Source organism: Balaenoptera ricei, chromosome 19 (genome assembly GCF_028023285.1).
Source record: "Balaenoptera ricei isolate mBalRic1 chromosome 19, mBalRic1.hap2, whole genome shotgun sequence".
Classification (NCBI taxonomy): Eukaryota; Metazoa; Chordata; class Mammalia; order Artiodactyla; family Balaenopteridae; genus Balaenoptera; species Balaenoptera ricei.
In genome coordinates, this window is record NC_082657.1 from 34,583,481 (window position 1) to 34,607,521 (window position 24,041).

General features: G+C 40.7%; 1 protein-coding gene across 3 annotated transcripts in view; it reads left to right on the forward strand.

Moving 5' to 3' along the window:
• Positions 1–2,377, forward strand: part of LPCAT2 (lysophosphatidylcholine acyltransferase 2) — a 63,510-nt gene extending 61,133 nt beyond the window's left edge. For all 3 annotated transcript variants that reach the window (XM_059904895.1, XM_059904896.1, XM_059904897.1), the window contains one exon: positions 717–2,377. In XM_059904895.1, coding sequence (XP_059760878.1) covers positions 717–901 — 185 coding nt within the window. In that variant the 3' untranslated portion in view covers positions 902–2,377. The remainder of the gene's footprint in view (positions 1–716) is intronic.
• Positions 2,378–24,041: the final 21,664 nt, after the last annotated feature.

Genomic DNA, 24,041 nt, shown 5'->3' on the forward strand with positions numbered 1-24,041 from the left:
ACAAAGTTTTACAAATGAACACTTGTGTAACTACCACTCAGGTCAAGGAATAGAGCTTTTCAATAACTCTAGAAGCCTCCATGTGCCTGTTCCCAAATAGAACCCCTTCCTCGGTCTTAAAGGAGGGAACTGCTGACCTGACTTAAAAAGGAATCTCTGCCTGCTTTGTTTTAGCATTTCACCACAAAAGTACACATCTTTAAATATAGTTTAGTTTTACCTAAGTTTTTGAACTTTACATAATGGTCTCATACAACATGTGTTCTTTTGCATCTGGCTTTTTTCATTCAACATTATGGTTTTAAGATTCATCCACATTGTTACAACACAACTATTCATTCATCTTCATTGCTGTGTAGCACTTTGTTCCACGAATATGCCATGATTTACTTAGCCATTCCAACTGTTGACAAACATTTGAATTGTTTCCATTTTTTACCTATTATGAATAATGTTGCTGTGAACATTCTCATACATGTCTCCCAGAACACAATATGCACAAATTCTCTCGCTTATATACCCTGGAATAAAGTATGCATATCTGCAACTTGACTAGATAATGGAAAAAACTATCTCCCAAAGTGGTTGTATAATTTATAGGGGTTGAGTAATAGACTTTTGCAATCATTGTATTATTAAGATCATATGTTAATCTGCATCATGCCAAAAGAAGATTCACCTCAATTTATTGGATTTTGTTTTTTCTCCTCTTTTAGAGGAATTTAAAAGTTTTGCCCTAAAGCATCCAGAATATGCTAAGATATTTACAACCTACTTAGACCTCCAGACGTGCCATGTGTTTTCATTACCAAAAGAAGTCCAAGCAACTCCCTCAGTCGTAAGTAATAAAGTCAGCCCTGAAAGTCATGAAGAGAGTACCTCAGACAAAAAGGACGACTGAAAGCAAACATTCCTAATAAGGAAAATGCGGTGGCTTTTACTTGAAATTTCAAAGGCGTTTATTGATAGTATTTTATTTGTGATTGAGTAATGATGTTTAAAATAGAAAGCTTTTTTATAAAAAAAGATAGATTTTCTTACTGAAATGCTTCTATTCACATGTGTTTATCAAGTAATATTCATTTTCTTTTACATTATATTTTGCTATACTGATAGGCTTATTGGTGATAAAGATGTTTTTATGGATTTTCCAGGTTAATTTGCATATCCAAATGAATGAAATGGTCTCCCTTATTTACTGATGAGCATTAATCAATGCTGCAAAAAGTTTTAGAAGTATAAATAATTTTTCATCTACTTTCCTCTAAAGAAATAAGGTTAGCTTTAATCCCTTCCCATTCTAGAAATAAGAATGAAGAGTCTGAGGAATGTTGCAGAATTTTATACCTTTAACTTCACAGATTCATTTTTTCCATTTGCATTTCAGTTTCTTGGATCACTGAACATGGGGGGATTGGAAGGGAGAGCTCCGCTAATTAGATGAGACTTCTTAAAAACTCATATTCTCTTGACCATGCATCCCTATTGTAGATTTCCTTAACCACCTGCTAAGGAGATCATAACCTTTTGCATGATCTACAGGTTTAGAACTTTGTTTTAAAGACAACAGCTATGGCCAAAGGCTATGTGGGAATTGCCTTATTGAAGGTAACATTAATTGCCTAATGAGAAAAATTGTTTGCCACAGAGTTTAGTTTAATTTGAGTTGGGTAGTTTAGAATGTAGCCCTTGCCCAGTAAATGAATCAGATTTACTTTATTTATATATTATTAGAATTAATATATTTTATCATCTAAGTGGGAGTTTTATTGTGTCCTCTCAAATTTTAGAGCTTGCCTGAAATATCTACAGGGAAAATACGAAAGGTTCCAAAGTATCACCAAAAGCTAAGGAATCCAAAAACCTACTTTATTAATGCAAGACCACAATTTAACCCCCAGGCAGGAATTTAACAGTGTTATTTTTTTCCTTTAGGTTAAGCAATAATTTCCCTCAAGTGCCATTTTATCATATGTTACGCATGCTTACTAAAAAGTTTCATCCTTAAGTATGAAGGATGAAACAGTATGATTGTTTGCTTTTTACATATCTTAAGCTATTTAGACAAAGCACTGAATAAGCTGAAAACAATTTCTTAAGTAATTAGGAAAGTACATCTTTATAATATTGGTTCTCATATGCAATTGAATGTATGTATTACTCAGGTACCATGATTTTTATCATAGAAAACCCACATATTAATCCCATTTATCATGAAAAAGTAACATTTTAAATTACAAGCTTTCTGTGAGGCTCTTGAAAGTGATCCCATTGTTTTCCTGTTTTAAAGTAATATTTTATGTTCTTTAATTCCACTTATGCCAATGTAATATTCCTATTTTATTATGTTACTGAACAAACTTGCTACATAAAATTCTTGGCAATTAAAAATTCTGGTTTTGCCATTTTGTCTCAAATGAAATATACCTTTCTAATATCGTGGTTTGAACGTAAGTTTGCATATTTTTGAATGTGATTAATCATTTTTGTTTGCATTTAAGCCTTATGAAATGTCAGACATAATTTTACTCTAATGAAAGACTCAAATTTTAGCCAAAGCAGCAATAGTTATTATTCCTAAAGAAGTTGACTTTTGACTGGTAGGGTGTATGTAATAACACAAGTCATGACCGTCAGTACTACTACCAACTAGGCCTCTACTTTTATGCCATCTAAACAAAGATTTCCTTCAAAGAGTTTTTTCTCCTCTTAGAATTTAAAGTAAGAAATTAAATTTAACTAAGTCAGTTAAATGCACTGTGGTTTTATATAATAGTTTGAAAAAACGAGGTTACTCTTTGAAATGAGAAATACTAGATCCTAAGACCTATACACCATAAAAATTTCCATCAGAACAGTTCTATTGAAGGATAACGACATACTGAATGCTTATAGAACAAGTTGCTTGCATTATGCATATTTAATTCTCCTTTGCCAATGCTTTTAGAGTGTTGGAAGGCTGAGTGTGATCGCTAGTAGTGCTACCTCTAATGGATATTTAAAAGAGCCCCTTTTAGAAGACACATGGTCTGCTGTCTGCATGAGGCACAGCAGTACAGATATCTGACTCCCAGACTCAGGAGCTCTCCCTTTCAGACTGTTACAGATGCAAGGTGGATAGCTGATGGCAGTTAATTGATACACCATTGACTGTATTGGAATAAGTGGGCTCTCGACCACAAAGGTCCTTGTGGAATTCTTATAAAGGAATCCCTAAAGAGGATTAAAAGACACTAGTAAGAAACCATTCCCTAGGAAAGCATACATATTTATAATTCTTTTTTTCTTTTCTATTCACTTGAATGGACTTTTCCATTTTTGGTAAATTGTTATACCAGAGTATTCCGTCGATGCCATGCTGTGAGTTGATAGAGGCAAAGGCCCTCACAAAGTTCTTGACATATATCCAACATACATATCACATATACATATCATAAACAATGTAGAGGGTATTTATATACTGCTTTTTCACTTGCCATATAACATTTTCCAGTATCATTAAAATTACCTGGAAATGTAAATTTTTTAAAGTATACCTAATATTCCTTCAGATAGCTATAACATAATATATGTGATCATTCTTCAAATATTGAAACTGTGAGTTTGATTTTCATTTTGGGACTATTAAAAATAACCAACTCCATACTCCATAATAGTTTATAATTATGAATAGTTTGCTAAGGGGCTTATTTATACTTACTGAATTCCAAAATGAAAAATTTTTTGGCTAAAGATTTTATAATTATTAACTTTATTTTAAACTAATTTTATTACAGGAAAAAATTGAAATTATTATTTTTGATTCTATAGTTTTAACCTCATGTAGTAGTTAACAGGTTCATGTCTTTTAAAGGTAAGTAGACTTCATCTTTTTGAAGGTATTTTCCCCTTTGTAAAAGTAACAGACTTACTAATTATTACAATAAGTAATAATAATAATACTACCAATCTGGCATCCTTACTATGTATCAGGCATTGTGCTAAGTGATTTACAGACATCAACACATTTAAACACTCAATGAAGCATAGGTATTGTTGTCCCTAGTTTTACTAAACAAAATTTAGAACTCTCCCTAAGTTACTCATTAAGTGGCGGAGCTTGCAATTAAACCTAATTTTGTCTGATTCCAAAGGCCATGCTTCTAATCACTTATATAAAGCAGCAAAGCTGCCTGATTTATAAAATTTATAGATTGAGCATCTGCCCGTGTATTTTTCTACTTGTGGGAAATTTTGATTTAGTTCTTTTTTTTTTATTTATCTTTTGGCTGCATTGGGTCTTCGTTGCTGCACGCAGGCTTTCTCTAGTTGTGACGAGTGGGGGCTACTCTTCGTTGTGATGCGCAGGCTTCTCATTGCGGTAGCTTCTCTTGTTGAGGTGCACGGGCTCTAGGCACACGGGTCTCAGTAGTTGTGGCACGGGGGCTCAGTAGTTGTGGCTCACGGGCTCTAGAGCACAGGCTCAGTAGTTGTGGCGCACGGTTGCTCCACGGCATGTGGGATCTTCCTGGACTGGGGATCGAACCCGTGTCCCCTGCATTGGCAGGCGGATTCTTAACCACTGCACCACCAGGGAAGCCCTTGACTTAGTTCTTAAAGAGAGACAGAGGTAGTTCAGAATGGTTCCAAGCAGTGGCTGAGATGGGGAAAAAGATTGGCCGACCCCAGCCTAGAAAAGGGAACCCTCCTGACCCTCTTCACTGTGGCCCAGGATAGGTCAGCTGAAAACCCTGAAGCCTTCCTGTAGGAATAGTCCAAGTTACTGTAAACCAAAGGTGAGGTGAATGCCAGGGTACTACAGTAACCTTTTTCCTTTGTGGGTAGTGGTGGAGCATGAATTCTCTACTTCTCATGGGTCCCTCTGCTGCAGTGGCCTTTTCCGTCACATCTCTGCATAAATTCCATCTCAGAATAAAGTATATGATCAATAAAGGAGAGTCTGAGGGACCGAGGACAAAGCCAGAATTCCAATATCTAGGACCTTCGTTCTAACTGTTGCGAAGCATTCCCTTTGCTGGTCTCCCTGCTTATATTTTTTGCCCTCCTATATATCCTCTTGCCATACAGAAAGCACAAGTATTGTTTGAAAGCATAAACCAGATATCACTTCTCCAGTTAAATGTTTTCAAGGGCTACCCTTTGCACTTTGGATAAAATCTCAAGTATTCAACATGACCTACAAGGCCCTGCCTGGTCTGTCCCCTACCATAGTCTAGATCTCCACCATCTCCAATCTCCTCCCTCACTAAACTCCCACCACCCCATCTTTCTTTTCCTCCAACTGATGAAAGTCCCTTCCAGCCTCATGGTCTCTGTACTGCTGTTCCCTCTAGCTGGAGTGCTCTTTCCCAAAGATTTTCACCTTGTTTTCTCTTCTTCCTTCCAGACTTAAAAAAAAAAAAGAAAAACAGCTTCATCAAGATATGATTCACACACCATACAATTCACCCCTGTGAAGTATACAATTCAGCTTTTTTAGCATATTATTCACAGAGTTGTGCAACCATCACCTCTCATCTAAATTTTTTATTCTTGACTTCATTCAGATTTTAAATCAAATGTCACACCATCAAATGGGAATCTCCTATCACCTAATCAAAAAGCTCACTCTGTCTCTATGGGCAGTCTCAATCCCATTATCCTTTTTGGTAGTGCACTTAAACTTCTGGGGTTTTTGTTGTTATTGTTCTATATATATATAACAAATATATATTTATATATTAAAATATGTTTATATAATGTATTATTCGTGTATTTATTGTCTGTTATTCATTGCACTTAGAGGGTGTACCTGACAGTGAATGCTCAGTATTTGAAGACTGAATAATGATAACATTATCTTTCACTTATTGTGCCTTGTATTGTATTGAGAATAGAGATCATCTTTACAACAAACTTGAAAACCTGGGATTATGATCCCTAAAACTAATATAGAAAATAAGGCTCAGAGACGTTTTGTCACTTGCTCAGAGTTACATAATTGGTGAGTACCAGGGCTGGAATTCAAACCCAAGGCTGCCTGGCTCTAAGTGAAGGGACTTTTGATTAGGCCAAGGTAACTTGAACCCATAAAGTAAGTAAAAACTTATATGACAAGCTTCAGGTTCCAGAAACGTGGAAACTAGATAATCTGAGAACCCTCTGGCCACAAAACCCCTAGAATGTTGAATAAAATATCACCAATATATTTGAAATGTGTAGCTGAGCATGCACAATACTAAGGGAAATGCTCAAAGGCCAAAAATGAAAAGGGAGCTGGAACCCAGAACTGTGTGAAGGCGTAAGTTACAGTTGACCTGGGGACATTCATCAGTCTTAGTAACAAAAAGGGTTATATTTTGTGGCTATGGGAAACAAAAGACAAGGTTGTTTTTTTTTTTTTTTTTTTTTACAAGGTTTTTATATGATGTGGTGATTTGGAACTGAGATCTCAGGGGAGGAAAAAAAAAAAAAAAGACACTTGAAGGGCTACACCCTCAGTAAAAGAATGAACTGCGAAAATTCATCTTCTGGTAAAGGAAGACTATGAGGAAATTTTTCTGTCGTGGCCTGGGTTCTAGGTTGGGGGAAAAAATCCTCCTCTGATAACTTTTTTAAAACTTTCAATTCTTTTAAATGTTTTGAGACTCATTTTATGGCCCAGCCTATGATATATCTTGGTGAATGTCCCATGTGTACTAGAAAAGAATGTGTATTCTGCAGTTGTTGGGTGTAATGTTTTAGAAACATAAGTTAGATCCAGTTATTTGATAGTGTTGTATAAGTCCTCTTTATTCTTACTGTTTTTTTGTCTACTTGTTCTATTAATTATTGAAGAGGGATGTTGAAATCTCCAACTGTAATTGTGGTTTTAGCAACTGTCAGTTTGTCTGGAGTTTGCCATTGGTTTATAATCATTTTCAATTGTTACATAGTTTTGATAAAATAACCTTTTTATCATCATGAATATTCCTCTTTAATTCCAGTAATACTTGTTCTGTTAACATATCCACTTCAACCACACCAACTTTCTTAGTGTTTGCATGTTTACCTTTTTCTATCTTTTTACTTTATATTTAATATGCATCTCTTAAATAAGTGTTTTGTGGTCTGTTTGGGTCTTGCTTTTTTATCTTGTCTGACTTTCTTTGATCTTCTTTGATCTTTTTTCCTCCTTTCCTGATTTATTTTGGATTAATCAATATTTTTTGGTAATTTATTATCTTATTTTCTTTTGCCTTCTTAGCTGTACTTATTTATTTTTAGTGGTTGCTCCAGAGCTTACAATATATATCTTTAAATTAATATAGTTTACTTTCAAATAATAGTATACTTTTCACTTATAACATAGGAACCTTACAAATATACTTCCAATTCACTCCATCCCATCATTTGTGCTATTGTAATATATCTTCTATGTGTTTTAAATCCCACAAGACACTTTTATCATTTTTGCTCTGAATAGTCAAGTTAAAAATTTAGAAAAAAACATCTATTTATCTACATATTTACTGTCCCTGGCACCCTTTATTTCTCTTTGTAATTCCACCTTTCCATCGTTTTTCTTAAGCCTAGAGAGTGTCCTTAAACAATTCCTGTAGTGCAAGTCTCCTGACAATAAATTCTCTCAGCTTTCTTTTGTCTAAATATGTCTTTATTTTGCCTTCCTTTTTGAAGAATATTTTTGCTGGATACAGAATTCTAGGTTAACTTTTTTTTTCCTTTCAGTACTTTAAAGATCCCATTGTCTTCTTCCTTTTATTGTCTCTGATGAAAGTTAGAAATATTTCTTTTCATAGCTCTCTTGTATATAATGTATTTTCACCATCAGGCTACTTTTAACATTTTTTCTTTATTACCGTTGAGAAATTTTGTGATTTGCCTTGGTGTGATTTTCTTTATGCTATCCTCTAGGGGTTTATTGAACTTCTTGGATCTGTAGGTTTAGAGTTCATCATATTGGAAAATTTTTCAGCTATTATATTTTTCAAATAACTTTTCTGCCCCTCATATTTCTCTTTTCTCTCCTCCAATTACACATATGTTAGACTGCTTGGATTATCCCACAGGTCACTGAGTGGGACCTCAAGTGGTGGGATATTTTTTCAGTCTTTCTCAGTGTGCTTCAATTTTGGTCATTTCTGTTGCTCTTATTTCAGGTTCACTGATTCTTCTTCATCTAATCTGCACAGCAGATGTTTCATTTCAGATACTGCAACTTTTGCTTCTAGAATTTTCGTTTGGTTCTTTTCTTAGTTTCTATTTGGCTAATGAGAAATCCTTATTTGTTTCCCTCATTATGTTCATAGATTTCTTAACCTTCTGGAATATACTTATAATAGTAGTTTTAAAGTCCTTGTTTCCTATTTCATCATCTCTGTCATTCCTGGGTCTATTTATATTGGCTGATTCTTCTCCTGGTAATAGGTCACATTTTCCTTCTTCACGTTTCTCTATACAAATTATTTTGTACACAAATGTGTACAATTTATTTATGAAAGTAATTTTGTACTATATCCTGTACATTATAGATGCCACTGTATTGAGTGTCTAGATTTGGCTATCATCCTTAACAGAGTTTTGAGTTTTGTTCTGCCAGGTAGTTAATTTACTTGCAGAGTATCACATGAACTTCAACCTAAACCTCACACCCTATACAAAGAATAACTCAAAATGATCACAGATTTAAATGTAAAATGCAAAACTATAAAACTTTCAGAGGAAAATGTGTGAGAAAATCTTTGGGCTCTATGGATAGGCAAAGAGTTTTGAGACTTGACACCAAAAGCATAAGACTATAAAACGTTTTTCCCAAAGTAGCTGTACCAATTTACATTCCCATCAGCAATAGATAAGAACCCTAAAGGCTCTACATTCTCACTAGCATTTGGTGGAGTCAGTATAAGTTGCATTTTTCAAGGAATTTATTTATTTTACTTAAGTTGTTGAATTTATTACAGTAAATTTGTTCTTTTTTTTTTTTTTTTTTTTTTTTTGGCTGTGTTGGGTCTTCGTTTCTGTGCGAGGGCTTTCTCCAGTTGTGGCAAGTGGGGGCCACTCTTCATCGTGGTGCGCGGGCCTCTCACTGTCACGGCCTCTCTTGTTGCGGAGCACAGGCTCCAGACGCGCAGGCTCAGTAGTTGTGGCTCACGGGCCTAGTCGCTCCACGGCATGCGGGATTTTCCCAGACCAGGGCTCGAACCCGTGTCCCCTGCATTAGCAGTCAGATTCTCAACCACTGCGCCACCAGGGAAGCCCCCAGTAAATTTGTTCTTAATATTCCTGTGTTATCCTTTTGATGTCTGTACAATCTTAATGATATACTTTCTTATTCTTAACATTAGTAAGTTTTAACCCAGACTGATTTTCCCAGTAGATAGCTTCACAAGTTGTTGGATGCATTTTTGCCATATAGAAAGATGAAGCATATGTGTCCGATGGAGAAAGTTCAAGTGAGTGATAATTTGGGGAACTCATTTGGGGAGTATTATTATTTGGATAATTTGGGGAGGTGGGGGAAGGAAAGAATCCCTTCCAAAGTGGTTGTTTGAATAGCATTGCTGAATTGTAATCCACTTCTCTATAGTAGAAAAGCCTGAAGTTTCCCCTAAATTTATTTTACACACACACAGAGTTTTCTTCAGTGAAAAACATTCATAATATAAACTTGCAAATTTTTCCAGGTTTCTTAGATTCAATCACCTGCTTGTCAGTGTTTTAAACTAGAAGGCGCTCCAAATTAAATTGAGATAATTGAAGCAAAATCTCTGTGCTCGGCACAATTGTTACGGAAAAGCAAGTTCCTTTGAAAGGTAAACACAGGCCTTATGAACAGCATTGACGGGGCCTGCTGAAATCACTTTTCACTCCATTCAGGGTTACTTTCCTTTCAGACACACAGGGCGGAGGAGAACAAATGATTTGTCAAATAAAATGAACAGGGAAAAGTTTAGGAGACTAAAATGGATTTCCGATACAGGAAATTTATTTGAACAAAGGTGTTTTCTCAGGCAATAGATTCAACCTGCAGTAGAATCCATCATTTGTTCAATAATCCCCCAACCCTATCATACCGTATCAGTGTCGTCTTTACATAGCACATTTCCTCTTCATCCAAATTCTGCCACATTTATAGGCCACGCATTATCTCCTCAACTCTGCCATGATATTTCTGGACAAATAAGTAACTGAATACTCTCAACCTCAGAGTTGCTTGGTGAAGAAACAAAACACAGAAATCCTGAGAGAGAAGCACTGTCACTTTCCCCAGTGACAGTTTGGCTCTTTGTTTAAATTCTGTGTAAACAGAAACCCAACCTGCTAGTAAGCTGCTTTTAAATCTGCCAGAACTGCCCCTTTCCCCATCATCACCCTGCAATGCCTGCTTGAAATGTTGGCAAATGCAGAACAGTTGTGGGAACATTCAAACGTAAACCATAAATGGCTCAGAAGTGAAGGAACCAGATCATGGGTCCTGACCCTCAGAGGACATTTTTGGAGAATGATTTTGTTTTCTGCCTTGAGCTCACTCATAATAGTCACACATATACCTTAACTTTGTCTCCATTCATTCATTGAATCAGTAGATCATTTGAATGATGGGTCCAGAAAGTTGTTTTTTTTTTTTAATGATTCTCAAGGTACTATCAAAATGAAGCTACCTATTTGGATCCTACTAGCAGTGTCTCAAAAGAAGCATTAGGCCTCCTTTACAAATGAGGAAGCTGAGACCCCATGAGGTGAAGTCACTGCTGGATCCAGCTCTGGGGGCAGAGTTCCCACAGTTCTGGGGACCAAGCTGGCTTAGTGTTCCAAGTCCTCTAACTCATAGGTCAACTCTGATTCCCACACGCCAGCAAGAAGCCACTTCCATCTCTCTGAGCTCAATTTCTGCCTCTCTAAAAGGAAATCATCATCATGGCTTTGTCTACCACACAGTGCCTTTGGAGAAAGCTGATGCGACAAGAGATGGGAGAGGGCTCAGGATGCTCGTGAAGTCCACCTAAGGGTAGAAGTGGTACTGTGACCTTGAATGGAGACCTCCTTTGCTTTGATCCCTCCCATGGCAGCCCTTGAGCCACACACCAAAGGCCCATACTTCCTCAGCCATGGTCTGTGTGTTTATAGATGAGTTCTTGCAGAGGTCCCCCAGCCCCAGTCCATTGACAGCAATGATGTTTGGGACTCTAGGGTGGGGTCATCTTGGAGAGGGGAGATGGAGTGATCTGGGGGTGGGAGGAAAAGACTTGTTTATTCCCAGAGAGCTTAATCAGGCTTGGGGCCAGGTCTTCCATGCACATTTGAGCAAGATGGGGGATGCGGGAACTTCTGCACACTGCAGAAAAGGCTGCAGAGTGTGGCAGCATGGGAAAGAATCCAGGAGGGGCCCTTCCTAGAGCTCAAGACTTCCCCATCCCACCCTCCATTTTTGCTTCAGCTCACTGCCCACTAAGCAGGCCGGTAATGCAGGAGGAAGAATGCCAGTGTGAGGACACTTAGCTTCTGATCCCTGTGTTCATCCTCTGACTTATTGCCACATCCCTTACCCTCCCTGGAACTCGGTTTTCTTATCTGTAAAATGGTGATGTTACTTCATTTACGTAATGTTACTGAAATTTTGTGAGTCAGTTCAGGCCAAACTCGTGTGGTGAGTGTGTGTGTGTGTGTGTGTGTGTGTGTGTGTGAGACGGAGAGAGACCACAGGCGTGTGAGTGGGCATGAGAGAGAGAGAAAGACAAAGACAGAGACTGAGAGGGAGAGAAAACCCTGCAAAGTGTAATATCCCATGCAAATATAATTTCCTTGAAAGTTGACATTATTGTCTGAGCTTTGGGAAAGCTAGAGACTCAGGTGGATATAATCTGGTATTTTTCTCCCAAGGATCTCAGAGCTTATCAAAGAACTTGCCTAAGTTGTCCTCATGCCCTGGGACACCCATTTTGCAGATGTATGGGGAGAGGCAGAGGTAAGACCAGGGAGAATAGGAGAGACGGGTTCTCATTCTCCCTCGAAAAGGCAGCCAAGAAGAAGTAGAGAAGGGACACTCTTTGATTCATCCCAGGTGTGGTCAAATGATAGCTCTTAATGCAGTTTGGATGGTGCAGTTTGGATGGGGGTTTGGGGGTGCGGGAAGTGGGGGTGTTTTGAGTGCTTACTATGTGCTGGGTACTCAACACCCTATTGACAACTTCTGAGGAATATAAATTCCTTTCCTCAGAACAAGCGTGCTTTTCAGTCTTGCCCAATGGAATACTTCAGTGACATGAACCAGAACTCCAAACTGGAAAAAAAAATCAAGCTCATATTCTAGAGCTTGAATCAAACCAGTTATTTTTTCCCCTTGAATCATAAAGGAAAGCTAAGCTGTGGCTTCCCGCTTGTCCCCAATATCCACTAATAAAGCCATTCCAATAGCAGTCAAATTTTCATTTTTTTTTTATAACTAGTGTACTAGGAAAAAAATCCAAATATCATTATATCATCTGAACTGAATGTATTTGGTCTGAGGCTGTGTCACATAAGGAAAGAAGACCAACCTTCAATTCAGACGCCACCAGAGGTCCAGGGTCCTTCACCTGAGCCCGATCAGGAGAAGCCACCAGAAAGCTTTCAGCCTCCATCTGGAACAACTCAGAATATTTACTCCTCTCTAGGGAAGAAAAAGTACATGGCAACTCTCAGGGTCCTGAGCTTTGGAACCCAACCTCGTACTGCCCGGGTAGGCTGGTGCGTTATCTAGCACCAGGCGTGCACAGACATCCCGGCCAGAGCAGCATCATACAGATTAAATGGGATTAAACACTGCAGCTGGCATCCCTGTCTGCCCCTTAAAGGACCTCTGGGTGGACCAGAGTAGCTGACGGGCACTGTTAGTCTTGGGTCATTCATGGCAACATTTCAATTGCCTTTGTCATTGAGGACATCCTTCAGCCATTGGATTGAAGACAGCAATGGCTAGAATTGGAAGAGATCTTGGTACTTGTTGTGGGTTGAATGGGTCCCCCAAAGAAGATATGTTGAAGCCCTAACCCCAAGTACTCAGAATGTGCAGTTATTTGGAAAGAGGGTCTTTGCAGATGTAATTAATCTAAGATGAGTTCGTTAGGGTGAGCCCAAGTCCACTATGACTTGTGTCTCTATAAGAAGAGAAAAACTCGAACATAGACACATACAGGGAGAAGACAACCACTTGGTGGTGGCAGAAATTGGAGCCATACAGTTCCAAGCCAATGAACCCCAAGGATTACCTTCAAACGCAGGAAGATGTGAGGCAAGGAAGGATTCTTTTCTGGAGCCTTCAGAGGGGTCAAGGCCCTGCAGACACCTTGGTTTGAGACTTCCAGCCTCCAGAATCATGAGACAGTAACTGTTGTTTAAAGCCGCCAGTTTGTGGTACTTTGTTACAGCAGCCCTAGGAAATTCATACAGTCCTTTCTGGTAAATGTATTGTTTCCAAAGATGGCGCTGAACAAGATTCAGCAACAGCCCTTCAGATTCCCAGGCCTCCACCAGAGAAGCACGTGACCACACGTTCTCAGGGCAACTGGTTAATTAACACTCAGATTAGCCTGGTAACCCATGGTTCTTTCCCCATCCCTCCTGCCTATTTCAGCAGAACATCTGGTCAGGTTCAAATGCTAGACCTGGAGGATGGACCAAAGGCACCTGACCTGGTCAGGAATCACCTGGCAACACTGACATAGGTAGGAATACAGACAGAGGGCCAGCGATGGCTGGGGAGGTCAGTGCACATGGAAAGCCCCATGTAGAGGCAAAGCAATAACTCTTTCCCAGGCAGCACCACATCGCAGGGTCAACACTGGTGACAAAGAAGTGGAAGGGCCAAGGGCCATGGTTGCAAACTCAAAAACCACAGAGGCTCAGCACAGAGGGAAGTGAGTACGGTCGTCAAGAAATAAGGGGTCTGGAGTGAACTGGAGAGCTCCTGCCCTCTCCAAAACTCAGGGTGGCCAGACATAACTCCCCAAGCTTTATGGGAAGCCAGAGACCTAGATTTTTTTTTTTAATTGAAGTATAGTTTATTTACAATATTGTGTTAGTTTCAGGTGTACAGCAAAGTGATTCAGTTATCCGAATTTTTTTTTCTATTCTTTTCCATTATAGTTAATTACAAGATACTGAATATAGTTCCTGTGCTATACAGTAAATCCTTGTTGTATATCTATTTTATATATGGTAATGTGCATCTTGATCAAGCCCATACTTCCAATTTATCCCTCCCCCCACATCCCTTCCCCTTTGATAACAGTAAGTTTGTTTTCTCTGCAGAGACCTAGATTTTTATGTGAAATTTCCTGATCTGTAAAGCACTGGGTGGGCCAAGTAAAACACTGGGACCTCAAGGTGAGCCCGTAAAGGCACTGGTTGGTGACGCTCTGTAACAGAGCTTAACTCCTTCCACCATCCACCCTGACATCTGGCTGTGCGTGGCCACAGCTGCTTTAGTGGCCCTTAGGCACCTTCCTAAGTGATCACAAAGGGTTATGGCCTTCTCTGGTGCGGAGAACGGGTAGGTCTCTCTGGGGCAGTGAAACAGTGTGAATGTTTGCATTTCACTGGGATGCGATCGTTACAAACTGGATCAAGGAAACCTGAGAAAGTCAAGGGCTGGGAGGGGAAGAAATGTGTCCCTGTGGCCTCTTAAGCAATTAGCGTTGATGTCCCTAGCAGCTGCTGAATTCCAGAGGCAATTCCAGGAGCTATGATTTGGAATCAGTCTCTTAAGACACACTTAAAGGCATTGGGGCTGGATGCCTGGCCCAGAGAAGAGAAAACCCAAGGTGCGTGGGCGTGGTGAAAGGGAGGGAGAGGGAGTAGTTGTCCCTGTCCTCAAATACCTGCCCGGTTGTTACAGTTGGAGGGAAGTAGCTTCTTTTGTGAGGATCCAAGGGTTAAACCCAGGGCCAGCAGGTGGAAGTTATAGGGAAACGACTCCCCTAGCAATCAGAGAGGTCTAAAGGTGGAGTCGCTTGCCTTTGGAAGAAGTGAGCACTCCGTCACGGGAGGCATCCAAGCACACGTTCAGTGCCCACCGTTTGGAGATTATATGGTGGAGAGGAGCATCACTTTGGACAGGCTCTGGAGTGCCATCCATCCTAGAAATCCTGTGATTTATCTTACTAGCCACAGTTCAATTGACCTGCTTTATTTGGGGTCTTGTTTTTTGTTTGTTTGGGGTTTGATTTTGTCTCGTTTTAGAAGATATGCAGAAACTTCAGAACTCTCTTTCCACTCTAGAAATGGGACTCAGAACTCTCAGCACAGGAACTATGACGAGTGGAAAGTGAGCCGGGACCACGATACTTTCGAGGCGAAGGTAGCAGGCAGTCACTGACTGTGCCTTAATTTGTGGCTGCCGGGAAGAGTTAAAGTACAAGCCAGGCTTCTGAGAAACAGGAAGGAAAATGGGCAGATAGGACACGGGATCCTAGAATTAATAAGAAGTCAAATGGCTGAGTCACTGAGATAATTTCCAAGTCTGAAGGTAACAGGAAAAAATAAGAAATGGAAAAAAGAAAATCAGACACTTGGAGAGTAATGAAGGCTTTCCAGAGACCCCTGGTGACCAACACAACAGGAGAAGTCAGGACAAGTTAATTCCACCCTGCTAGGTGAGTGCTTCGCGGCGGCCAGACCGTCCTGCTCCGGCCTTCCCCTATCACGGGATTCCTTCCCAGTCAACAGCAGCCCTCACACCCACCCCAGGACCCAGTGAGACCGGGGGCTCACCATTTGCGCAAGGGATCTCCTTCACATCCAGTTATACTTGCTGATCAGTCCATTTCATCACTCCCCCTCAGTAAGGACGCAGAACATCGGAACAGAGGTAGGCGTTGGGAAACACTGCACGCGTCGTACAGAAGGCAAAGCAGAGGCCCAAAGAATGGTCCCTGTACCAAGTGCGACAGGGAAGATTGAGATGTGCAAGAGCCGATTCCTGTTCTCTCCTAAATTAATAGAAAAGAAGTTCACAGTGCTAAAGTTAGAGCTCACGCTTCTGCGTTCAAAAATATCATCTCTGGGGCTTCCCTGGTGGCGCAGTGGTTGAGAATCTGCCTGCCAATGCAGGGGACACGGGTTCGAGCCCTGGTCTGGGAGGATCCCACATGCCGCGGAGCGACTAGGCCCGTGAGCCACAATTGCTGAGCCTGCGCGTCTGGAGCCTGTGCTCCGCAACAAGAGAGGCCACGATAGTGAGAGGCCCGCGCACCGCGATGAAGAGTGGCCCCCACTTGCCGCAACTAGAGAAAGCCCTCGCACAGAAACGAAGACCCAACACAGCCATAAATGAATGAATAAATAAATAAATGAATAAATTAAAAAAATTAAAAAAAAAATATCATCTCTGGAGATTAATATGAGAGTCTCTCCAACTCAATAACTGGCTTCTGAGGAATAGAGATTTCTCCTGTCCCACACACTAAAAGTCACGTTTTCGTTGACAGGGTGAGGTTTGGGGATGTTCTTAAGAACCACCAGGCTCTGTGTTCTGCCCTGTTCACAGACCCATCCAGACAGCCGGCCCATCCCCGGGTGGTCCAGGGGCATGGAGCCTGTTTGGCCCACTTTGAAAGACACAGAGGGGCCCAGCAGGGTTCCCAGCAGGACTGGGAAGGTTAGGCAGTTTTCTGAGCCGGGGCAGTCACGTGCGTAAGGAACTAGAGAGAGCAGGTCCATTTACTCTTTCAGTATTTCTTTACATTTTTTCAAGATCAGAAAATGTCCCCAGACTGTTCTTTTGGGGTGTGATTTAGACTCCGTCGTTAAAACCACCCTTTGCTCCTGCTGTCCTCCTCCGCCTGCCTGTGAGGAAGGCCTCAGCCCCCCTTCCTCACTGCCCCCTCTTCTCTTCCGGTGCCTCCAGGACCTCCTGACCAGGCCTCTGCCCCACCCCTGCCCGCCACTCTGCACACAGTGTTGGACAGACCCCTTCAATACAACTTTGACTGTGCTGCTCACTGTATAAAGGCCTCAATGGCTTTCTCACTGCATTGAGTAAATGCCATCCTCTTCAGGGCGGCCAAGAAGCAGATTAAAATTAGGCCACCATCCACCTCTCCACTTCCTCTCCCTGCCCTTGGCCACACCCCTGGGAGGCACTGCCCCTTGCTGCTCGCTCCCTCCAACCCACACGGTGCTTCCTCTACCTGAGTCATCCCTCCCTGCTCCCTGCCGACCTAGGTCCCTCTCACCTTTTGGTCTCATTGGGGAGGCCTTGGAGAAGGCGTTTCCGAGCACCCAACTAAAGGGCCCTTCCCCGGTTTTCTGAGTTAACCCACCGCTCTGGTATTGTCTGCAAGGCTTTGTCAATATCTATTGATAGCTGATTTAGTTGCTTGTTTATTTGTTTCTAGTCTTCCCCCTGCTTGAGTTTAAGAGGGACCTCATCTGTTTTTGTTTTTGTTTTTGTTTTGGTGGGGTTTTTTTTAACATCTTTATTGGAGTATAATTGCTTTACAATGGTGTGTTAGTTTCTGCTTTATAACAAAGTGAATCAGTTATACATATACATATGTTCCCACATCTCTTCCCTCTTGCATCTCCCTCCCTCCCACCCTCCCTATCCCACCCCTCTAGGTGGTCACAAAGCACCGAGCTGATCTCCCTGTGCTATGCGGCTGCTTCCCACTAGCTATCTATTTTACGTTTGGTAGTGTATATATGTCCATGCCACTCTCTCACTTTGTCACAGCTTACCTTTCCCCCTCCCCATATCCTCAAGTCCATTCTCTAGTAGGTCTGTGTCTTTATTCCTGTCTTACCACTAGGTTCTTCATGACCTTTTTTTTTTTTCCTTAGATTCCATATACATGTGTTAGCATACTGTATTTGTTTTTCTCTTTCTGACTTACTTCACTCTGTATGACAGACTCTAGGTCCATCCACCTCACTACAAATAACTCAATTTCATTTCTTTTTATGGCTGAGTAATATTCCATTGTATATATGTGCCACATCTTCTTTATCCATTCATCCGATGATGGACATTTAGGTTGCTTCCATGTCCTGGCTATTGTAAATAGAGCTGCAATGAACATTTTGGTACATGACTCTTTTTGAATTATGGTTTTCTCAGGGTATATGCCCAGTAGTGGGATTGCTGGGTCGTATGGTAGTTCTATTTTTAGTTTTTTAAGGAACCTCCATACTGTTCTCCATAGTGGCTGTATCAATTTACATTCCCACCAACAGTGCAAGAGGGTTCCCTTTTCTCCACACCCTCTCCAGCATTTATTGTTTGCAGATTTTCTGATGATGGCCATTCTGACCGGTGAGAGGTGATACCTCATTGTAGTTTTGATTTGCATTTCTCTAATGATCAGTGATGTTGAGCATTCTTTCATGTGTTTGTTGGCAATCTGTATATCTTCTTTGGAGAAATGTCTATTTAGGTCTTCTGCCCATTTTTGGATTGGGTTGTTTGTTTTTTTGTTATTGAGCTGCATGAGCTGCTTGTAAAGCTTGGAGATTAATCCTTTGTCAGTTGTTTTCTGTATTATTACAGTCCTGGCTCATAGAACCATTCCTGATGCATAATAGTTGCTCAGGAAATACTTGTGGGAAAGAAGGAAAGAGGGAGGGAGGAAGAATGGGAGAAGAAAAAGAGAAAAGATAAAGGAAGCCTCTTATATCTACATATTCTAGTTGGTTTCTAGCTTGAAGAGGGTAGTAGCTAAAACAAATGATTAACTATGGGCTTTAATGCATTATAAGCAGCAATATTGGGGGGCAGACTGGGGGTGGGGAGCCCTCAGTGTCACCTTCCAGGCAGCCAGCTCTGTGGTCCAGGGGAGGACAGACAGGAGCTGGGGAGGTAAAGGGAGCTGCCAGTGGGGCGCGACGGTTGGATGGAGTGGATGGAGGAGGGGAGAAGTCTCCGCCCTCACAGGTGGGCAGGATCTGCCCTGCCTGGCAGACTTGTGATGGTAGCATCTGCCATTGTATAAACAGCATCAGGACCAGCCTTGCCCTCAAATAACCTAGAATCAATGAAAGAGTTGGTGGAATGCAAATATTTAGGTCAGAGCGAGGAATATAATTTATTTCCCTCCTTCAGCCCATGAGGTCCTTGGAGATGGGGCCTGGGTCTTCTGAAGTTATGCAAATGAAGTATGTCGCTCAAGACCTGGCCTCAGGTGGGCACTGCACACACAATTGAGCTATGATGAAGGTGGCTCAGGAGGGGGTGGGACCTTGTTCCAAGGAGGTGGCATTGCACCAACCTTTGGTGTTCCAGAGGCCAGGACTCATGTGTCTGGACACATGCTACACAAAAGCAGCTGGCTGGCCACCAGCAGAGAAATCTCTTTTAACCGAGAGTGCAGACACTGGACAGCTTGACTAGGGGGCTGGAGGGGGCAGGAGCTTCCCACCCTGGAGGCCGAGGAGAGCAAGAAGTGCTCAGGTATTAGGCAGGAGATGGTAGAGACGGTGGTCTGAGTCCCTGCCACACCACAGATCATTCTCTGATGCCCAGACTAGATCCATCTCCCGCTGATGCCCAAGTGGACACTCGGAGCCGTGGGGAGGGTGCTCTGCTCATCAGGGGAAAGTCAATTCCCTACGGCTTTTACTTATAACTTTGTTTGCAGATAGTGAGCCTTTTCTGTCCGGCTCCTCATCCGCATCCTTTCTGCCTGTGACAATCACATTATTTAATTTAGACGAGTGAAGTTACCTTAGATCAATTATACTTATTTTTCCTGTGTAATTTCCAAAGCTTAATATCTCCATTCAGGCCCAGCCTGGGGGACAGGTTGTCTAGCAGAGTCCTAAACGATTTCAGCCCTTAATTCAATTGTACTTTTACCACAGCCCGGGCAGCGAGCATAATTCTTTTATCCCTAAGATGTCTCATTAGCAATAATCTAATAGCACGTATTAAAATATAGGTCACCGAGGTGGGCTGCCAAGTGGAAGGCTTGTCATAACTTTGAAGGCTGGGCAGCTGTCTTGTTCCCCCCACACGACACACCCCAATCCCAGGCTTAATTCTCAAGCAATCAACTCACAAAAAACAGTTTACTTTCTGCGGTTCAAGGTTAAGAACTAACCCTGGCTAGAAAATAGTGTTGGTATCTGTTGCCATGGGGTGGGGTGAGGGAGACAGTTCTTGCCAACATGACACAGTAAAAAAGATCTCTGGCCTCTAGCATTTGGAGCTGGGGCCCTCATCGCAGTTGTGTCCCGAACTTGCAAAGTGACCTGAGGGTATGACTTTTACTCTCTCGGGCCTCAGTTTTCACATCTGTAAAGGGGGAAGGCAGTGGAGTTAGAGCCATTGTTCCTCTGGCAGTCCGAGTTCAACTTGTCCTTGTGTGCCCTTGATGTTTTCCTTTAAATCAACTCACTCTTCTAAATTAAATACATTTGTTTTAAAAAGGAAGCTCAAGTATCAATATGAAAAAATCTCAAGAACATTTGCAGAAAGATTCATGCAGAATGATGCCATTTGTATAAACTTTAAACATGCAAAACGAAATACTAGCAAACAGAATCCAACAGCACATTAAAAGGATCATACACCATGATCAAATGAGGTTTATCCCAGGAATGCAAGGATTCTTCAATATACGCAAATCAATCAATGTGATAAACCATAGTAATAAATTGAAAGAGAAAAACCATATGATCATCTCAATAGATGCTGAAAAAGCTTTTGACAAAATTCAACACCCATTTATGGTAAAAACCCTCCAGAAAGTAGGCATAGAGGGAACTTACCTCAACATAATAAAGGCCATATATGACAAACCCACAGCCAACATCGTTCTCAATGGTGAAAAACTGAAACCATTTCCTCTAAGATCAGGAACAAGACAAGGTTGTCCACTCTCACCACTATTATTCAACATAGTTTTGGAAGTTTTAGCCACAGCAATCAGAGAAGAAAAAGAAATAAAAGGAATCCAAATGGGAAAAGAAGAAGTAAAGCTGTCACTGTTTGCAGATGACATGATACTATACATAGAGAATCCTAAAGATGTTACCAGAAAACTACTAGAGCTAATCAATGAATTTGGTAAAGTAGCAGGATACAAAATTAATGCACAGAAATCTCTTGCATTCCTATACACTAATGATGAAAAATCTGAAAGAGAAATTAAGGAAACACTCCCATTTACCATTGCAACAAAAAGAATAAAATACCTAGGAATAAACCTACCTAAGGAGACAAAGACCTGTATGCAGAAAACTATAAGACACTGATGAAAGAAATTAAAGATACAAACAGATGGAGAGATATACCATGTTCTTGGATTGGAAGAATCAACATTGTGAAAATAACTCTACTACCCAAAGCAATCTCCAGATTCAATGCAATCCCTATCAAACTACCAATGGCATTTTTCACAGAACTAGAACAAAAAAATTCACAATTTGTATGGAAACACAAAAGACCCTGAATAGCCAAAGCAATCTTGAGAAAGAAAAACGGAGCTGGAGGAATCAGGCTCCCAGACTTCAGACTATACTACAAAGCTACAGTAATCAAGACACTATGGTACTGGCACAAAAACAGAAATATAGATCAATGGAACAGGATAGAAAGCCCAGAGATAAACCCACGCACATATGGTCACCTTATCTTTGATAAAGGAGGCAAGCATATACAGTGGAGAAAAGACAGTCTCTTCAATAAGTGGTGCTGGGAAAACTGGACAGCTCCATGTAAAAGAATGAAATTAGAACACCCCTAACACCATACACAAAAATAAACTCAAAATGGATTAAGGACCTAAATGTAAGGCCAGACACTATCAAACTCTTAGAGGAAAACATAGGCAGAACACTCTTTGACATAAATCACAGTAAGGTCCTTTTTGACCCACCTCCTAGAGAAATGGAAATAAAAACAAAAACAAATGGGACCTAATGAAACTTAAACGCTTTTGCACAGCAAAGGAAACCATAAACAAGACAAAAAGACAACCCTCAGAATGGGAGAAAGTATTTGCAAATGAAGCAACTGACAAAGGATTAATCTCCAAAATTTACAAGCAGCTCATGCAGCTCAGTATCAAAAGAAAAAACAACCCAATCCAAAAATGGGCAGAAGACCTAAATAGACATTTCTCCAAAGAAGATATACAGATTGCCAACAAACACATGAAAGGATGCTCAGCATCACTAATTATTAGATAAATGCAAATCAAAACTACAATGAGGTATCACCTCACACCAGCCAGAATGGCCATCATCAAAATATCTACAAACAATAAATGTTGGAGAGGGTGTGGAGAAAAGGGAACCCTCTTGCACTGTTGGTGGGAATGTAAACTGATACAGCCACTATGGAGAACAGTATGGAGGTTCCTTAAAAAACTAAAAATAGAACTACCATACGACCCAGCAATCCCACTACTGGGCATATACCCTGAGAAAACCATAACTCCAAAAGAGTCATGTACCACAATGTTCATTGCAGCTCTATTTACAATAGCCAGGACATGGAAGCAACCTAAGTGTCTATCGACAGATGAATGGATAAAGAAGATGTGGCACATATATACAATGGAATATTACTCAGCCATAAAAAGCTACAAAGTTATTTGTAGTGAGGTGGATGGACCTAGAGTCTGTCATACAGAGTGAAGTAAGTCAGAAAGAGAAAAACAAATACCATATGCTAACACATACATATGGAATCAAAAAAACAAAAACAAAAACAATGGTTCTGAAGAACCTAAGGGCAGGACAGGAATAAAGATGAAGATGTAGAGAATGGACTTGAGGACACGGGGAGGGGGAAGAGTAAGCTGGGACGAAGTGAGAGAGTGGTATGGACATATATATACTACCAAATGTAAAATAGATAGCTAGTGGGAAGCAGCCGCATAGCACAGGGAGATCAGCTTGGTGCTTTGTAACCACCTAGAGGGGTGGGATAGGGAGGGTGAGAGGGAGACGCAAGAGGGAGGAGATATGGGGATATATGTATATGTATAGCTGATTCACTTTGCTATAAAGCAGAAACTAAAAAAAAAAAAAAAATGCAAAACGATACTTTCTGTTGTTTAGACAGGCAAAACTAGTCCATGCCATTAGAGGAGAGGAGGGAGGAGATGGTGACGGAGAGGGGGTACAAAGGGGAATTCTGGGGTTCTGGTCATTTTTTTTTAAGTATATTCATTATGTAAAAAGTGTACTCGTGATTATTGCTCTTTTCTGTATTTTTCTGTGTGTGTTAAGCCTCATAGACACACACACGTATATGTAAGATAATTTTAGGAGTATACACATACAATTTTAGTTATATATCCCTACATCTATCTCTATCTTCTTTATCCATCCATCCATCCATCTACCTATCAATCTATCATCCGTCTAGTGAAAGCATAGATACATGCTTGGGAATAATCAATATTATATAAGGATGGCGGCAAGCCAGGGCAGGTGAGAGGGAGATGAATACAATTGGGAAAGAGACTCAGGAACTTCGACCATATTTCTAATGTTTTTATTTCTTAAGTTAGTTAGTTGTTTGTTATAGGAGTGTCTATAATTTTATGTAAGTCTGAGATATGTCATAAGTTTAAAATCATTAAGTAATAAATAATGAAAGAAACTTTGTATAGTATCAGAAATCGAAAACCACTACCACATGCTATAAATAGATGGTAAGCATAACAATAGTTATGCAATGAGATGAAACGCTGTTATTCAATTGTACTTTGACACTGTTTGGGCTGGAAGGGTCTGATCCTGAGCCTGGCTTCCCTCTGTTGAAATGGGGATCAGTGAAGGAGAGAGAGGTGCTACTTCAATAGTCAGGGTTAAAAGGACATGGTGTTACCAAACGAAATGTTGGGGTTTGGAGCAGAGAAAGGTTTATTGCAGGGCCATGCAAGGAGAACAGGTGGCTCATGCCTGAAAAGACCCCAAACTCCTCGAAGGGTTTCAGCAAAGCATTTTTAAAGACAAAGTGAGGGAGGGGCGTGGCTTGTTCTTGCAAACTTCTTGGTGTCAGAAGCATTTGTTCTTGTAGCTTTCCATGTAGGTCAGGTCAGGATGTTCCTGTAAACCTCCAAGGAGGCAAA